We start from the raw sequence: 19438 nt of genomic DNA on the forward strand, positions 1-19438 counted from the left end.
GAACGTCCACTTCTGGTGTCCCTCTCCCCCTCCCGTGGGAAAGCGGACTTCGATTTTCCCACGCGGCGGCCTCCGGAGGGTCCGGCGGGAGTGCGGAGCGCCTTGCGGGAGTGCGGCCGAGCAGGGGCCGCCCTGGGCGGGAGGCGCAAGGAAAGGAAGCGAGGCTGCAGCACCGGCTCGGAGGTGCCCAGTCAGCGGAGAGAACAAAAGGCAGGGGAGGACCCCGATTTTGGGGTGCGGTTGCTGACTAGCACCCCAATGCACCTCCTGCTTTGCAGGAATGTTCACATGCTGCGCTCAACGATTTTGCAGTTTGGTGCACCCAGGTATGCAAACGGCTCGTCCGCACGTTACGCTGAACACGGGTCCAGGCTGCGCACGTGAGCAAGCGTTTGTGTGAACGACCGTACCCGTGTCGGATTGGCCCTCATTGCGGTTGCAAGCACGGATGATGTGCGCGTTGAACGCAATGGGATGTTGCCTCTCTGTAGATGTGTTGCCCGTCTCTGCAAATCTCTCTGGGTCTCTTAGTCTCCTGGTAGCAGAAATGCTAGGGAGCGTCACAAATCGACACGTGTAACGTGTGAATGCACTTCTCTTTGCTAATCCAGGAAAAGGAGGCAGCGTATTCCTGGGGACAGAGTTTGGGACTATTGTTCTATTTGAATGTGGATGCGAGGCTAGAGCCTGGGAGAGTACCTTTAAACCAGTTATACTGGATATAATTATGCTAGATATAAGAACTGTTCAGCAGTGGAAGGTCTCCCTCGGCAGGTTGTGGACTCTCCTTCCTTGATGGTTTGTAAGCAGAGGTTGGATGGTCGTCTGCCATGGATGCTTTAGCTGAGATCCCTGCATTGCAGGGGGTTAGACTAGATGACCCTGGGGGTCCCTTCCAACTCTATGATTCTAGGGTTGTATGATTAGGAAAATCTAGAAGCAGCCAAGCCTGATTTAATTAGCAGCTATGTTAAAGAAAAACAAAAGAACTGTATAAATGGAGTATCTTATTGTGCTCTGTAAAAAGAAAATCAGGAATAGCTATAGTTAGAGAGGATCATTCGCTTTTTTAATGTGTGGAAGCAGCTGCGTATGGAGAGTGTTGAAAAGTATAGCTCTGTGGGTGTGAGCCATTTTTGAATATATATATAATCAAAAGGTACAGTAAAGATGTTTATTTTTGTATATCTGTTGTTGTTTTTTATGGTCAGTAAAGTATTTTTTTCTATAAAAAGCCCTGTTAAAATCCAAAAACCGCAATTAAACACACAAATGGTTAGGGATGGGGCACTGCTAGAGCTGCTGTGTTTGACGTTGTACATAGCTGTGAATGAGATAAAAAGTTTTGATCTGTGCCTTTTAAGCGTAGGAAGAGCTCCTGCTTCCCCTTCTCCGCACTAACCCATATATTGCGACCCTCTGAAATTTTACCTGTCTGTTTTTGCAGAAGAAGAAACCCGAGTTGCTAGCTGCAATTCCCTTTTGCTGAAACTACCTTCCCATCGGGTGGTCGTCCTGGTTACTCTCAGACGGACCTTGCTCACCTTTGCTGGACTTGAACCCTAATTTGAAAATTCAAACAGCAAGAAAGTAGCATCAGAGCAAGGAAGATCCTTCTGTTCTCGCTGGGTGCTGTGCTAGATTGCAAATGGAAGAACAGGCCTCTGCCAGCCCTGATCCGGAATTAAGCTGCCTTGCCACCCAGTCTGGGACCAGAGGGGAATTCTGGGAAAAGAGCCTGTAGAAGATGCCGGAGCAAAAAACCCTTTCTTTGGATGTACGTTGCTGGAGGTTCAGGCATTTCTGCTACCAGGAGGCTGAGGGACCAAGAGAGGTTTGTAGCCGACTCCGCCACCTTTGCCATCAGTGGCTGAAGCCGGAGAGGCACAACAAGACCCAGATCTTGGACCTGGTGGTCCTGGAGCAGTTCCTGGCTGTCCTGCCCCCGGAGATGGAGAACTGGGTCAGAGATTGTGGGCCGGAGACCAGTGGTGAGGCAGTGGCCCTGGCAGAAGGTTTTCTCCAGGGCCAGGCAGAGGACGACAGGCAGGAGGAGGTAAGAGGGTATCATCCTGGAGGTTCCTAAGCAAGTGGTGGGGACTTAGCTAGGACCAATAGGCCTCCCCATTTAGCCTGCTGTGGCCTCGGTCCAGTATCCTTGAAGGAGCATCTCCACCCCCACCAGTCAGCCCGGACACTGAGGTCCACCACCGAGGGCCTTCTGGCAGTTCCCTCCCTGCGAGAAGCCAAGCTACAGGGAACCAGGCAGAGGGCCTTCGTGGTGGTGGCTCCCACCCTGTGGAATGCCCTCCCATCAGATGTCAAGGAAATAAACAACTATCTGGTTTTTAGAAGACATCTGAAGGCAGCCCTGTTTAGGGAACTTTTTAATGTTTGATGTTTTGTTGTGCTTTTAATTCTGTTGGGAGCCGCCCAGAGTGGCTGGGGAAACCCAGCCAGATGGGCGGGGTATAAATAAATTGTTCTTCTTCTTCTTGGCACCCACCTTCTCAACACCTGATGCAGGTAAGGAGGCAGGTGGACCAAAGGGACCAGCACACACCCTCACAATCAGCTGGTGGATGGCACAGACAGAGACGGGTTATGTCCCGTCAGGTGATTGACAAGTGGATGGCTCCACCCATCTGTCAAACGCAGTGCTGGATCCAGACCCCCACTCCTGTCCTCTTGCTGCATTCCTTCCAGACGCAAGTCCGTCCTCTTTTAAGGGAAGTCACCCGCACAAGATTTTCCCCGCCTCCTTGGGGGAGAATGTGTTGGCAAGGGCATCTGGGGGGAGGTTTTCTTGCAGTCTAGGGCGGGTGTTGCATTCCAGCTCCCATCAGCCCCTGTTATCATGACAAATAAGGAGGCAGAGGGGGAATTGGCATCCAGAACCTCTGGAGGGCAAACAAGCTCTGGAAAGCTGGATTACTATCATTATCATTATCATTAATATTATTTAATTAAATTTGTACACCATCCTTTATCTGAAGAGCACAAGGTGGCTCACAACATAAAAATACAAAATGAAAGCATGAAATACATAATAAAACAAAGCAAGGGGAGTTACATGTGTAAGAGGCTCGTTTAGAATTATATTTTGGGAATGATTCCTGTTCTTATGTAGCTGCATTTTTCTATACTTTCCGAATGTCCCATCATCATAAAGTATTTGTGCTCTGTGTTGCAAAAGCACTGCTAGGAGCTGTTTCTCTTTGTTTACCGATGTGTTTCCTATCAATAAGACAATCGGTGTGGTGCAAGCAATTTTTTATTCTGAACGTGTGGCCTGGAGAAAAAAAAGTTTGAGAACCAATAATGGAAAATGAATGTCAAATGTTGGGGGTGATCACTTCCATCTTTTGATGAAAGATGTTTCTGCTCCTTAAAAAAATAAAAGATGCCCATCACTTTCCCAAGATACTCTCTCAGTATCCTTAAATGTTTCTGGAAATCGCAGCTGGGGAGACTGTTGTGCTTGTACCATGCTTTGGACTTACTGGGAATAATAATAATAATAATTTTATTATTTATACCCCGCCCATCTGGCTGGATTTCCCCAGCCACTCTGGGCGGCTTCCAACAGGATATTAAAAGTACAGTAAAAGGTCAAACATTGAAAACTTCCCTAAACATTGGGTTGGCCACTGTGAGAGGCTGGGTTAGATGGGCCTTGGGCCTGATCCGGCAGTCAGACTTTTCTTACATTCTTGCCTGCTGGCATTTCAGGTGTCGGGGCGGCTCCTGGAGGCGGCAGTGACTTTCCCCAGGAAAGAGGCACCTTCGTTCCGAAATTCCCAGCGGCAGCTCGATGGGGAGTTTTATCCAGAGAAGAAAGAGGAAACCAGTGTGATGGGTAAGGTTTTTCGTGAACTCTTTGGGTTTGTATTATTTTGCTGAGCTTTTATCTTTTATCGTCAACTGGCTGCTACACACAGGAAGCCGCCTTATATCTTTTGCATGCAAAGCAGACTCTCTACCCCTGAGCTTCCTTTAAAGGTTCTAGTCCTCATTGTTCTATGTGACAGAATGCTCAAATAAGAGCCTAGGAAGCTTACCAGGTGGTCCATTTTTCTCAGTACTGAGAAAAGTGGCAGTCTCTCTCCAAGCTTTCAGGCATGGATCTGCATCAAGTCTACCTAGAGAGGATTTACAAGGTGAATTACAAGATCTAATCAGTCTGCAAGAGATCCCCTTCTGCACAGCGTCTGCCAGTGATAAATTGGTGTAAATAAAATAAATAAAAGTGATAGCAACTTCCTGTTTTGAGCTAGCCACTCCCAGTCTCTACTGAATCTCAGTTCTGTCAAATTTGCTAATTGATTCCAGCTTAATGGCTTTGAGAACTTTTTTTTGGGGGGGGTGTTGAAGCATGACTTTAAGAGTGTGTGTGTAATTTTTTATCTGTTTTACAATTTAAAATACTCATTTAAACATCCTTATAATTCAGTGACTTCCCTTCTTCTTTTTCCATGGTTCATATCGCATGTCATAAATCACTGCATATTTTACAACAACTAAACCATTCACTATTCCATTATTGCATCCATCAAAACTTATTTACACTGTCGAATTTATCTTAATGCTGCCAATGTTTTCAGGTGTACACAACATTTTCCAATCTTCTCTAAACGTATGTTCTTCTTGTTCTCCTATTCTATATGTTAAGCCTGCAAGCTGCACATATTCCATCAGCTTAAATTGTCATTCATCTTTAGTTGGGACCTCACTCGTTTTCCATTTTTGGACAAACGAAACAAACCGCAGTAGTAGCATACATAAATAACTTTTTAATTAATTTTTTAAATTAAATTTTCCATTTTAACAATCCAATCAAATCACATTAAATATTCCAAGTTATACAAATACATATCATATAGTCCAAATATTCCATCAAATTATAAATTTTTATTGGGACTTCCCATGCTTCAAGTTTGGTGGGGCTCTGATCATCTTATATCTCTACTGCCTTGAGTTTCCTATAATTCCTTTAAATCTTCCTGTTGTTACCCTTCCTTCTAAAAATAATTTTTAAGATAACTTCTTAAAAAAAAGTAAATAACTTTTTTTGACACCTGGGAATTTCAGTCTGAATTATTCTCAACAAAAAGGAGTCTGCTTTGTTTGTTTTTTTGAAAATTACTTTAAACATTTTTTTCAATTCATTGTGGATTATTTCCCAATACTCTTTTATCTTTTACAAGCCCACCACATATAAAAGAACATTCCCTCAACCTTTTTGCATCTCCAGCACTTATCTGATAAAGTCTTCTACACCTTAGCAAGCCTAATTAGAGTTAAATACCGTCTGCAAATCATTTTCAAGTAGTTCTCCTTCAAAGAATAACATAATTTTATTATTATATGCCACCCATCAGACTGGGTTGCTCCAGCAAAATATAAAAACACAGAAATCCTCAACGTTTAAAAACTTCCCTGTACAGGGCGGCCTTCTGATGTCTTCTAAAAGTCAAATAGTTGTTCGGGACTTCCGGAGGCGGCGCGAAACAGCAATGGCGGTCCTCTTTGCGCTGTGAAGAGGGGCTCCGCGAAAAAGGGTCGTCCGCTGCGGCAAAGCGGAGACCCATTAAGAAAAACCGCAGGCAGAGCGAGCCTGCGGCCGTGGGACTCGGCGGGCGCCTGGAGCCCCCCCAGAAGCGGGGAAGGAGCCTCGTAAGAGGCTCCGGAACGTGAAAGGGGGAGCGGCGCTGTGAGTTCATCGCTCTTTTCGTGGAAGCAAAGCCGCGCTGCTGCTGCTGATGAGCGCTGACCTTTCTTCTTGAAATTATCGGAATTGGAACAACATACCCGTGAGTAAGGGTCCTAAATTTTCTAACTTAAATTGAAGAAATTCGGCTGAAAGCGGGAGGCGAGTAACAGGAAGTCCGCCTCCCGACTCTGCTAATTAGATCAAAGCAAGGGCTCGGAAACGAGCTGAAGTATTTAAAAAGGGATTGTAAAAGTGGAAGAAAGGGTGCATTGAGAGACTCTGCATTTTGAAGATAAAAAGGAAAGAACTGTGGGTTGTATAGACCTTTATTCTTTAGAACCATCCTCCAATTTCTGGGCTAAACGGGGCTGAAAGAGATAACCCCGTCACCGGGCTGCCAGTGCATAGAAAAAGAACTGTCAAACTGCTGTCAAACTGACGACATTGTTGCAGAGATCGAAATTGTTGCATAGACTGAGATACTAACATTAAACATTGTTGCATGGACCTGTATCGATACTTTATGGCTGGATTTTAAGAGATTAGAAGTTCTGGAAACCTTCCTTTTGTGTTTGGGAATTACAAAACTCAATATGGGGAATTGAGGAACTTCAATGGCGGAAAATAGTTCCTTTCTTTTTTGAAACTTTGAAATACTCCCCCTATAGGACTGTGGAAATATAGCTGCATGGGAACTGAGCTTTATTGAATTTTTTGTGGTTCTTTTTATTTATATTTGGGACTTGTTTTTCCCATGGGACAAAAGACCATTTGACCTTGAACAGAGGCAGGTGTGGAATGAGCGGCACAGGGAGAACAAGAGCAGCTAAAGCTAAAGATAAAGAAAAAGAGAAAAAATCTGGGCAACTTTTGCAAACAACTTTAACTCATCACCGCAGATCATCTGTCCCAACTGTGCTGACAGCACAGGAGGTGGAACTAGTGCAGCCTGCTGCAGAAGACATGGCAACTGGAGGATCTGAAACAGTTTTAAAACAAATTTTGGAACAATTGGCAGTCTTAAACCAAAAAGTGGACAATCAAACATCAAAGATTGACCAAGCTACATCCTCTATTGGCAAATTAACTGAACAGGTTTCGCAGCACACTCAGGCAATTGAGAAATTGCAAGGAGCTACGGCAGAAAACTATAAATTAGCTGTGGAAGCCAACCAAAAAGCAGAACAGGCGAACTTAAAGGTGGATGAAATTAAAGGAGAGGTAAGACCTTTGAGAAGGCAGGTAGGGGAACAACAAGCCTACCTGGCATTGGTTGAATTGAAAAGTAAAGATAGTAATCTCAGGATAAGGGCTATCCCGGAATTGGAACAAAATAATTTAGAGGGATTTTTGACACTTTTGTTCTCCAAATTCTGGGGAATTGAGGAAGAAAAGGACTTTAAAATTGTGACAGCCTTTAGACTGGGAAAATCAGTAAAGAAAGACAAGCCCAGAGACTGTTTGGTTGCTCTGAGATCAAGAGAAGAAAGGGATAAGATATTAGGCCTACATTTTAAGAAATCTTTGGAGGTAGAAGGTAAAAGGGCCGAAATTTACAGAGATATACCCAAATATCTCTTGGAACTTAGGACTACCTATATAGATTTGACCAAATTGTTGAGACACAACGGAATTCCTTACAGGTGGGAGTTCCCACAAGGACTTTCATTTACTTACAAAGGAAGGAAAATAAAGATTAAATCACCTGAAGACCAGCAGAAGTTCCTACACGACCACGAGGAGGACCTGCAAAAAGGAGCTGCAGCTTCTTGGCCTCCACCACCACCGGGACCATCTCCAAGAGTTATACCACCAGGATCAGGACCAGCATTACCTCCCCCGGGATCGGGAGGAAGCTTAGATACCCCATTGTAGAACCCGTCAATTGATTCAGGATGTCTCTACAGCTTCTTAGTTGGAACATAAATGGCGGAAACTCCCCGGAAAAAAGAAGGAAAGTCTTTCACATTTTGAAAAAGGAACAACTGGACGTTATCTGCCTACAGGAAACACATGTGACAAGGCTCCATAGAAAAGTGTTAATTAACAAAAGACTAGGCCAAGAATTTATTTCTTCAGACAAAGTTAAGAAGAGAGGAGTGGTGATTTACGCAAAGGAGAGCCTGTCACCGAAATTTTTATTCAAAGATGAATATGGCCGAATTTTGGCGATTGAAATACAGACGCAAGGAGAAAAAATTTTGATATTAGGAATATATGCTCCAAATGAGGGAAAGTCGGAATTCTTCAGGAAGCTGCATGAGACTATGCTGGATTATTTGGACTATAGTAACATCATTATGCTGGGTGATATGAATGGGGTTGTGTCTGTAAATATGGATAAGTCACAAAGTGCCAACATATCGAAAGACGGCAGACTACCCAAAACTTTTTTTGAAATGACAGACAATATGGACTTAGTAGACATTTGGAGGGTTAAGAACCCTCTAGGGAAAGAAGGGACTTTCTTTTCTGAAGCTCATCTGACATGGACACGAATCGACCAAATCTGGACAACTAGAGGACTGGCACCTAAGACTAGAAAAGTGGAAATCTGCCCAAAAACCTGCTCCGACCATAGTGCTTTGAAAGTGGAATTGAGACTTAACACAACCGGTTCTTTTAGATGGAAAATGAATGACACTTTATTAAGAGATCAGGAGATTGTGAAGAAGGCCCAAAAAACTTTAAAGGACTATTTTGAGATAAATTTGAATACTACTGTGGAAAAAAGAACAATCTGGGACGCAAGTAAGGCAGTCATGAGAGGGTTTCTAATACAACAAAACACGATTAAGAAAAGGCTCTGGAATGAAAAGAAGGAGAAGATATTGGAGAAAATAAGAGAAGGAGAGAAAAAATTAAGATCTAGGCCTAAGTCGAAGGACGTGTTAAGAGAAGTGAAATTCTTCCAGGCGCAATATTCAAAACTGATAAACCAAGAGGTGGAATGGAAAATTAAACAAATGAAACAAAGATCCTTCGAATCGGCGAATAAGTGTGGGAAACTGCTAGCTTGGCAGTTGAAAAAGAGACAAAAGCTTAATACGGTTACAAATCTAGAGATCGAAGGGAGAATGGTTCAGAAACCCGAGGAAATCAGAAAGTGCTTCCAGAGGTACTTCAAAGAACTTTATACACAAGGGCCGCAAAAAGCCTCAGAGGTGGATCAATTTCTTAAAACTAATGGATTACAAAAAATACCCCTGGAAATGAGAACAAACCTGAACTGTAATATTACACAGCAAGAAATTGAAAGTGCCATTCAAAATCTTCAACTTGGCAAGTCCCCAGGCCCGGACGGCCTAACCTCCAAATATTATAAAGTTTTAAAGGACTATTTGATACAACCTTTGATGGAGGTTTGCAACCAGATAATGGAGGGAGGGAGGGCACCGGAAACGTGGAAAGAAGCTTTCATCACATTGATACCTAAATCAGAGACTGAAAAGACCCAACTTAAGAACTACCGCCCCATTTCACTCCTAAATGTGGATTATAAAATTTTTGCAGATATTTTGGCAAATAGACTTAAAAAACTACTAAATGAAGTGATTCACAAAGACCAGGCTGGCTTTCTCCCTGGTAGGCATTTGTTTGACAACACAAGAAACATTATTGACATTTTGGAACTTCTACAAACAAATCTGAACACCAGAGCGGTTTTGATTTTTGTTGATGCAGAGAAGGCCTTTGATAATATTTCTTGGATGTTTATGAAGAAAAATTTGGAAGGGATGGGAGTGGGGCGGGGGTTCGAAAATGGTATAGAAGCAATCTACACAGAACAAAAAGCTAAATTGATAGTAAACAATGTGGTGACAGAGGAGTTTAAAATTGAAAAAGGGACACGCCAGGGGTGCCCTCTATCCCCCCTATTGTTTATTTCAGTCCTGGAGGTGTTGCTAAATATGATTAGAAAGGACCGGTTGGTCCAGGGAATTGAGGTCGGAGTGAAACAATATAAATTGAAAGCATTTGCAGATGACTTGGTATTAACACTTCAGGAACCAGTCTCCAGCACTAAAAGAGTGTTAGAATTAATTTCTGATTTTGGTCGGGTGGCGGGGTTTAAGTTAAATAAGCAAAAAACCAAGGTTTTAGCAAAAAATTTGACAGTTACAGAAACAGATGAGTTCTCCAAAGAAACGGAGCTGAATGTGGTTAAAAAAGTAAAATACCTAGGGGTGTACTTGACCTCCAAAAATTTGAATTTGTTTAAAGATAATTATGAGAAATGCTGGTCAGAAATCAAAAGAGACTTGGATATATGGTCAAGATTGAAACTTTCCTTGTTAGGCCGAATAGCTGCTGTAAAGATGAATGTATTGCCGAAAATGTTATTTTTGTTTCAGGCCCTACAGATCGTGGACAAGGTGGAATGTTTTGGAAAGTGGCAGAAGGATATTTCTAAGTTTGTTTGGCAGGGCAAAAAGCCCCGAATAAAGTTTAAAATATTAACTGATGCGAAAGAAAGAGGGGGATTTGCCCTGCCAGACTTGAGGCTATATTATGAATCTGCAGCCTTCTGCTGGTTGAAAGATTGGATTTTATTGGAGAACACTGACGTCCTGGATCTGGAAGGGTTTGACAATGCGTTTGGGTGGCATGCATATCTGTGGTATGACAAGGCCAAAGTGCACAAATTGTTTAAAAACCATATTGTCAGAAGAGCAATTTGGAGGGTCTGGATAAAATACAAAGACTTATTGGAGAGTAAAACTCCGAGGTGGCTCTCACCGGTGGAGGCCAAGGCACGTAAGAGACCCAACATGGAGGCCCATTGGCCTAAATATTGGGAAATAATTGAAAAAACTGGAGACAATTGGAGGTTGCTAAGTTTGGAGAAATTGAAAACTAAGGTACGAGATTGGTTGCACTATGCGCAAATTCAAGAGGTATTTAAAATAGATAAAAAAGTTGGATTCCAGGTGGAAAAATCGAAACTAGAGACTGAATTGTTAGAGCCAAAAAGTAAACTACTTTCGAGAATGTATAACTTGCTGCTTAAGTGGAATACACAGGATGAGACAGTCAAATCCGCTATGATAAAATGGGCTCAGGATGTGGGGCATAACATTATGTTTGCAGACTGGGAAAGGTTATGGAACACCGGTTTGAAATTCACGGCATGCACTGCCTTGAAGGAAAATATTATGAAAATGGTATACCGGTGGTACATGACCCCAGTCAAGTTAGCCAAGATATATCAACTGTCTGACAACAAATGTTGGAAATGTGGAGAGGCGGAAGGGACATTCTTTCATCTCTGGTGGACCTGCCCGAAAGTGAAGGCCTTCTGGGAAATGATCCATAATGAACTAAAAAAGGTATTGAGATTTACCTTACCTAAAAAACCAGAGGCCTTCCTTCTGGGCATGGTGGACCAGAGAGTGCTTAAGAAGGACAGAACCTTTTTTATGTATGCTACCACAGCAGCAAGGATCCTGATTGCAAAATACTGGAAGACACAAGATTTACCCACGCTGGAGGAATGGCAATCGCAGTTGATGGACTATATGGAACTGGCTGAAATGACTGGCAGAATCCGAGACGCGGGAGAAGAAACAACTGAGGAGGACTGGGAAAAGTTTAAGGACTATTTGAAAAAACACTATAAGCTGTATGAATGTTAAAAAAAATGCACCTTTCAGGAAATTCTAGCTTCAGCAAATGTAAGTTAATGGAATGAAAATTAAGACACAAGAATTCAGAGGTAAAATAATGAAATAACTTTATTGTGTTTAATATAAAACATATAAGAATTGAGCGATAGTAAAATTGAAAATAGGGAACACGATAAAATGGAAGTTACAATAAGTTTTGAAATAAGTTAACAAATTGCTGATGCTTTATAAGACAGAGAACGCAGGGTTCGGAGGATGTGGGGAAGTCCTATAGGTTAGATGGAAAAAGAATATGGAAATTTGTTATTTATATCTCTTTTTCTTATAACCACTCTTTATTCTTTTTTCTGTATTTCTGTACTTTTAAAAAAAGCAATAAAAAAATGTTAAAAAAAAAAAAGTCAAATAGTTGTTCGACATCTGACAGGAGGGAGCTTCACAGGGAGAATGCCCTGTGGAATGCCCTCCAGTCATATATCAAGGAAATAAACAACTATCTGAAAGCAGCCCTGTAAAGGGAAGTTTTTAATCTTTGATTTGAGAAATTATAAAATCTGCTGGGGAAACCCAGTCAGATGGGCAGCATTGAAATAATTTTTTACTACTATTACTACTGGGACGCGGGTGGCGCTGTTGGTTAAACCATAGAGCCTAGGGCTTGCCGATCAGAAGGTCGGCGGTTCAAATCCGAACGACGGGGTTAGCTCCCGTTGCTCGGTCCCTGCTCCTGCCAACCTAGCAGTTCGAAAGCACGTCAGAGTGCAAGTAGATAAATAGGTACCGCTCCAGCGGGAAGGTAGGCGTTTCTGTGCGCTGCTCTGGTTCACCAGAAGTGGCTTAGTCATGCTGGCCACATGACCTGGAAGGTGTACACTGGCTCCCTTGGCCAATAAAGCAAGATGAGCGCCGCAACCCCAGAGTCAGTCACGACTGGACCTAATGGCCAGGGGTCCCTTTACCCTTTACCTTACCACTATTACTACTACTATTACTATTACTGTGGAGTCCCTCTGCCTGGTTCCCTGTAGCTTCCCTTCTCACAATGAGGGAACCGCCAGAAGACCCTCGGAGCTGGAGCTTAGTGTCCACGTTGTATGACGGGGATGGAGACGCCCATTCAGGTATACTGGGCCGAGACCATTTAAAGGTCAGCACCAACACTTTGAAATTGTGCTCAGAAACATACTGGGAGCCAATGTTAATCACCTTGAGAACAGGATGCCGGACTAGATGGGCCTTTGGCCTGATCCCAGACTATTCTTATGTCATTCTGGTTGGAGAAAGAGCCATTACAGTAGTACCTCGGGTTAAGTACTTAATTCGTTCCGGAGGTCCGTTCTTAACCTGAAACTGTTCTTAACCTGAGGTACCACTTTAGCTAATGGGACCTCCTGCTGCCGCCACGCAATTTCTGTTCTTAACCCGAGGTACTACTTCTGGGTTAGCGGAGTCTGTAACCTGAAGCATATGTAACCTGAAGTGTCTGTAACCCAAGGTACCACTGTAGTTAGATTAGATCCAATTTTCAGACATTCACTGCAGCAGTGCATTTTCGTTCCTTGACCTGAAGGTTCCATCACTCACTTAAATTCACTTTTCCTTCCCTTGTTTATCGCAGGTGACGAGAGGCAGGAGACCGAGTATGAGGTGGAATCTCGGAAAATATCGGCAAAAAGAGACGAGCGTCTGGAGATGCCCGAGAAAGCTGGAGCTCAAGTTTCCATGGCGACAGAGGAGGGAAATGCAGTGGAGAATTGGTGGGGTGATCATGATGGGGATTCCTCTATGATCCCAGTTCAAAATGAGAAAAACAGTGGGAAGAGAGAGTATAAGTGCCCTAAATGTGAGAGCACCTTCAGTAGCGAATTAAACCTGGAGGGACACCAGCGAACTCACACCGGGGAGAAGCCATATACCTGTCTGGAGTGCGGAAAGAGCTTCAACTGGAGCACGAATCTGATTAGACATCAGATAATACACAGAGGGGAGAAACCTTACAAATGCACAGAGTGTCGGAAGAGCTTCAACTGGAGCACACACCTTATAAGACATCAGAGAATCCACACCGGGGAGAAGCCGTACATATGCCTGGAGTGCGGGAAGAGTTTCAGTTCGAGCACGAGCCTTGCGTACCACCAGAAAACCCACACAGGGGAGAAGCCGTACAAGTGCTCAGATTGCAGCATGAGCTTCTGCGTCAAGTCCAGCCTTATGAGACATCAGAGAATCCACACGGGGGAGAAGCCATATAGTTGCTTTGACTGCGGGATGAACTTCACGGCCAAGTCGGACCTCACTCTGCACCAGAGAGTTCACACGGGGGAGAAGCCGTACAGATGCTCTGAGTGCGGGAAGAAATTTGGCCGGAGGATAAACCTCACTTCCCATCAGAGAACTCACACGGGGGAGAGACCGTACAAATGCTCGGATTGCGGGAAAAGCTTTCGCAACACGTCGCACCTCCTTCGGCACAGGCGGATTCACACGGGAGAAAAGCCTTATAAGTGCCCGGCATGCGGGAAGCAGTTTGGTCGGTGCGAGCAACTGGCTTCCCATCAAAGAATTCACATTGGGGAGAATCCCTGAAAGAGCATAGAAAGCGTTTTGGTCAAAATGCTGCCCTCACTTCACATCAGAGAAGTGCGCTCACATAAAAGAGTATAAATAGACTCCCTGAGGAGGAGCTGTGTGGGTCTTAATTCTTTGAGTATTATTATTTATTGAATTTATATACCGCCCTATACCCAGAGATCTTAGGATGGTTCACATAAAAGATCACAATATATAAAATCAAAGTAAAACTAGTAACATGCATACACACACAACGCAAAAAAACCCCGCATTTTAAATGGGTAGAAGATGTCGATCAACTCAGCCAAAGGCCTGGTTAAAAAGGAACGTTTCTGCCTGGCACCTAAAGGTGTATAATGAAGGCAACAGGTGAACTTCCCTGGGGAGAGCATTCCACAGACAGGGAGCCAGTGCAGAGAAGGCCCTGTTCGTGTGTTGCCACCTCCAAACCTCTCAAGGTGGAGGCACACGAAGGAGGGCCTCAGAAAATGATCTCAGGGTCCGGTTAGGTTCATAGGGAAAGAGGCAGTCCTTGAGGTATTGCGGTCCTGAGCCGTTTAAGGCTTTATAGGTCAAAACCAGTACTTGGAATTGGGCCCGGAAAGTAATTGGTAGCCAGTGCAGTCGGACCAGGATGGGGGTAATATGCTGAAACCATCTTACCTGGCCGCTGAGTTCTGCACTAGCTGAAGTTTCCAGAGGCAGCAACACATTGCAGTAATCTAACCCTGAGGTTACCAGAGCATAGACAGCGGGAGTTAGGCTATCCCTGTCCAGATAGGGGCGTAGCTGGGCACCAGCCGAAGCTGATGGAAGGCACTCCAAGGCCATCTGAGCCTTGAGGGACAGCAAAGGATCCAGGATTGCCCCCGAGCTATGAACCAGCTCCTTCAGAGGAAGAGGAACCCCATCAAGAGCAGGCGACCTCCCAGGCATCTCGTCTAGGGAACCACACACCAACAGAGCCTCAGTTTTAACTGGATTGAATAGGTGTGGTTGTAGGAAAGTTTTGCTTCTGTAGGAAAGTTTCTGCTTCTGCACAAACCGTTCTAGGTTGAGACATTTTCTCATCACCCCAGAACGTTCAAGTTCGCACTTAGTTCATACCAACATGGTATTCTGACCTGTTCTTAATACATGGCTGACCACATCTATGGAACAAGTCTTACTATATCAATCATTGGTAATAGTTTAACAAGGAGGTTTTCATGCCTGTCCAATTCTGTGTTCCTTTTCCCAGCCTTTGGTCTATTGGTGATTAATGCCTATAGGTAACCTTTGCTTTGTACTTGTGTTAACCAATCAGCAACGAGCACATATGTAGCAATGCTGTAATATTCAATAAAAGAGACTCCTCGAGACATGTTCAGAAAGATGCCTCCCAGATGACACCAACCACTCGTCTGTCGTTTATTTCAACCCAACATGTGGTTAGGGTTGTGAAGCAACCAGCAGGGCCGTCAGAGTCTTAGCAAAACAGACTGGATGTCCCTTGATGGGACCAGCCTTTGGAATGTGACCCCCTTTGGATTTTTTTTGGAGGAAGGACAAGACATGAGGTGGGCGTTTTTGCAAAATCACCAGGGGCTGAAAGCACTTAGCTGGAGTTGGTCAAAACAGCGTAGGATTCAGGAATTTGATGCAGGATTTGTGGCTCTGCTCCCTGTTTTCAGAAGCCGCCTTGTTGCCAGTATGGTCTCCTTGTATTTCTGTAAATAAACAGTGTCTAGAGCAGGTGTAGGGACGCGGGTGGCGCTGTGGGTAAAACCTCAGCGCCTAGGGCTTGCCGATCGCATGGTCGGCGGTTCGAATCCCCGCGGCAGGGTGAGCTCCTGTCTTCGGTCCCAGCTCCTGCCCACCTAGCAGTTCGAAAGCACCCTTAAGTGCAAGTAGATAAATAGGTGCCGCTTTATAGCGGGAAGGTAAACGGCGTTTCCGTGCGCTGCTCTGGTGCCAGCTCGCCAGAACAGCTTTGTCACGCTGGCCACGTGACCTGGAAGTGTCTCCGGACAGCGCTGGCCCCCGGCCTCTTAAGTGAGATGGGCGCACAACCCTAGAGTCGGACACGACTGGCCCCTATGGGCAGGGGTACCTTTACCTTTACCATTTAGAGCAGGGGTCAGCAAACTTTTTCGGCAGGGGGCTGGTCCACTGTCCCTCAGACCTTCTGGGGGCTGGGCCGTATTTTGAAAAAATAAATAATGAACAAATTCCTAATCCCCACAGATAACCCAGAGGTGTATCTTAAATAAAAGCACATATTGTACTCGTAAAAACACCAGGCAGGGCCCACAAATAACCCAGAGATGCATTTTAAATAAAAGGACACATTCTACTCATGTAAAAACACGCTCGTAACCCACAGCGTGCGTAACCAGAAGCGTTCGTAACCAGAGGTACCAATGTACTGGACTAAATTTAGCAGCCAGGCTAAATTTTTGCCCTCTTCCCACAAACAGTGATTTTTCTTTTAGATAATAGTTACTGGGTTTCGTTCATGATGAACTGCTTTTTATTTTATTTTACGGTGTTTCCACTTCTTTTCTCACATTGCACTGTGATTTCTTAATTTCTTTGATGTAGATAAATGTGGTAACTTCTCAATGCATAAATAAAAATCTCCAAAAATCTGATTGTCACCTTAAGTTATAAGAGGAAGGGTCGTGGCTCAGCAACAAAGCACCTGCATTGCATGCAGAGGGTTCTGGGTTCAATCCTGGCATCTCTAGGTAGGACTGCAGTAAGTGCCCTGACTAAAACCCTGAAGACCCACCCCCGGCCAGTGTAGCTAAAAGCCCAGCATCTGTGAGGATGGCAGAGCTTCTCAGGACTCCCCCCCCCCCCGGCCCTCAGAGCTGGACCTCAGTGTCCAGGCTGAACGATGGAGGTGGAGACGCTCCTTCAGGTATACTGGGCCTTTGGGGCCATTTAGGGCTTTAGAGGTCAGCACCAACACTTTGAATTGTGCTCGGAAACATACTGGGAACAAATGTAGATCTTTCAGGACTGGTGTTATATGGTCTCACTGCAAGGTTGCTAGGAGGATAAAATTGGGGGTGGGGTGCAGACTGTGTATGCTACTCTAGCTTCTTGCAGGAAAGGCAGGAGATAAATTTAATAATAATAATAATAATAATAATAATAGTTGTTGTTGTTGTTGTTGTTTAGTCGTTTAGTCGTGTCCGACTCTTCGTGACCCCTTGGACCAGAGCACACCAGGCACTTCTGTCTTCCACTGCCTCCCGGAGTTTGGTCAGACTCATGTTTGTAGCTTCGAAGACACTATCCAACCATCTCGTCCTCTGTCGTCCCCTTCTCCTTGTGCCCTCCATCTTTCCCAACATCAGGGTCTTTTCCAGGGAGTCTTCTCTTCTCATGAGGTGGCCAAAGTATTGGAGCCTCAGCTTCACGATCTGTCCTTCCAGTGAGCACTCAGGGCTGATTTCCTTAAGAATGGAGAGGTTTATTCTTCTTGCAGTCCATGGGACTCTCAAGAGTCTCCTCCAGCACCATAATTCAAAAGAATTAATTCTTCGGCGATCTGCCTTCTTTATGGTCCAGCTCTCACTTCCATACATCACTACTGGGAAAACCATAGCTTTAACTATACGGACCTTTGTTGGCAAGGTGATGTCTCTACTTTTTAAGATGCTGTCTAGGTTTGTCATTGCTTTCCTCCCAAGAAGCAGGCGTCTCTTAATTTCGTGGCTGCTGTCACCATCTGCAGTGATCATGGAGCCCAAGAAAGTAAAATCTCTCACTGCCTCCATTTCTTCTCCTTCTATTTGCCAGGAGGTGATGGGACCAGTGGCCATGATCTTCGTTTTTTTGATGTTGAGCTTCAGACCATATTTTGCGCTCTCCTCTTTCACCCTCAATAAAAGGTTCTTTAATTCCTCCTCACTTTCTGCCATCAATGTTGTGTCATCTGCATATCTGAGGTTGTTGATATTTCTTCCGGCAATCTTAATTCCGGCTTCGGATTCATCCAGCCCAGCCTTTTGCATGATGAATTCTGCATATAAGTTAAATAAGCAGGGAGACAATATACAGCCTTGTCGTACTCCTTTCCCAATTTTGAATGGTAATAATAAGAAAGGAAGTTTCACTGCTCCAATGTCTGGGATCACTAATTGAGTGCACGATTGGAAAAGGCTAAATAATTGGGAATTGGAGCCACAGTGTTTCAGAGATATGAAAACCAACAATACAATAATAAAAGAAACCTCGTGATAATAATTGAATAATAAAGGGGATTTTATTAACAGCCGAACTTAAAACATTTTTTAAAAAATCATACTTCCCACACAAAGTAAGACTTGAATTGAAAGGGCATGAAATTTATTTATTGGGTTTCAGGTTTCTAAAAACTCGTCGATTCCTAAAAAGGCGTCAAATGAGCAGCTGTCAAAAAAAAGGGCGAGGAGAGAAGTAGTCTAGAAGTAGCCTGGAAGTCCTTTCTCCGGGCAAGAGATGTACTGCTCTGCAGTTTTTTTAAAGTCTATGAGTCAGTTATGAAAGAGCCATTTCTGGGAAATCAGCTGAGTGTACAGAAAGGAAAGTTTCGACTTCGCGACCTGGGCGCTAGAGGGCGCTGAGAGACCAAAATATGTAAAAAATAGCAGCTGCGACACCAAAATACAGTGGTACCTCTGGTTAAGTACTTAATTCGTTCCGGAAGTCCGTTCTTAACCTGAAGCACCACTTTAGCTAATGGGGCCTCCCGCCGCCGGAGTATGATTTCTGTTCTCATCCTGAAGCAAAGTTCTTAAGATGAAGCACTATTTCTGGGTTAGAGGAGTCTGTAACCTGAAGCGTATGTAACCTGAAGCGTATGTAACCCGAGGTTTAATAATAATAATAATAATAATAATACAGTGGTACCTCGGGTTAATAACTTAATTCGTTCTGGAGGCGAATAACCTTGTACAGTATATAAATATGGAGGAAATATATAGGGAGAGGTTTCTCTCTCCCTCCCTTGCTCGTATTATCAGGAGGTTTTTATTATGTATTTACATATCTTGTAAGCTTCCCAGAGTGGCTGGGGAAACCCAGCCAGAGGGATGGGGTATTATTATTATTATTATTAATAATAATAATAATAATAACACTGCTTAGGTGCCAAAAGCATAGGGCTGTATTGCTATTCACTATATTATAGCCCCTCTTCTACAATAAATACCCAAATCAGCTTACAGAATAAGAAAGAACCTGAATTTATGAGTATGAGCAGCAAAATAACATGTTCTTGACTTAATATTTCTATTCCACTTTTCCACCAACAAATGATGAGATCAAATTGGCTCGCAATATTTAAACACAGCAAGCACTGCAATCCTTATACATACCATCAAACACAAGAACATATAAATAACGCAGCAAATTTGTCAAAACGATTCAATTCAATAAAGTCATCGTAATTCAATATATCAGCAGATATTCGAAATCATTCATCAAAATGATCGACACAATTCAATAAAGTCATCGTAATTCAAAATACCAGACGAAATCAGAAATCATCAAA

At 43.8% G+C, this 19438-nt stretch overlaps 1 protein-coding gene across 1 annotated transcript; it reads left to right on the top strand.

Annotated features, from left to right (window-relative positions):
- Positions 1 to 26: 26 nt before the first annotated feature.
- On the top strand, positions 27 to 16541 carry LOC310837720 (zinc finger and SCAN domain-containing protein 9-like). Its single transcript, XM_083724738.1, has 7 exons — positions 27 to 326; positions 1448 to 2056; positions 3733 to 3859; positions 12959 to 14737; positions 14844 to 14909; positions 15347 to 15646; positions 16028 to 16541. Exons 2-4 carry the CDS (start codon positions 1748 to 1750, stop codon positions 13924 to 13926), a joined length of 1404 nt encoding a protein of 467 aa, XP_083580864.1. The 5' UTR covers positions 27 to 326; positions 1448 to 1747; the 3' UTR covers positions 13927 to 14737; positions 14844 to 14909; positions 15347 to 15646; positions 16028 to 16541.
- Positions 16542 to 19438: the final 2897 nt, after the last annotated feature.

Source organism: Podarcis gaigeae (assembly GCF_964106915.1).
Source record: "Podarcis gaigeae genome assembly, chromosome: 2".
NCBI classification, from domain to species: domain Eukaryota; kingdom Metazoa; phylum Chordata; class Lepidosauria; order Squamata; family Lacertidae; genus Podarcis; species Podarcis gaigeae.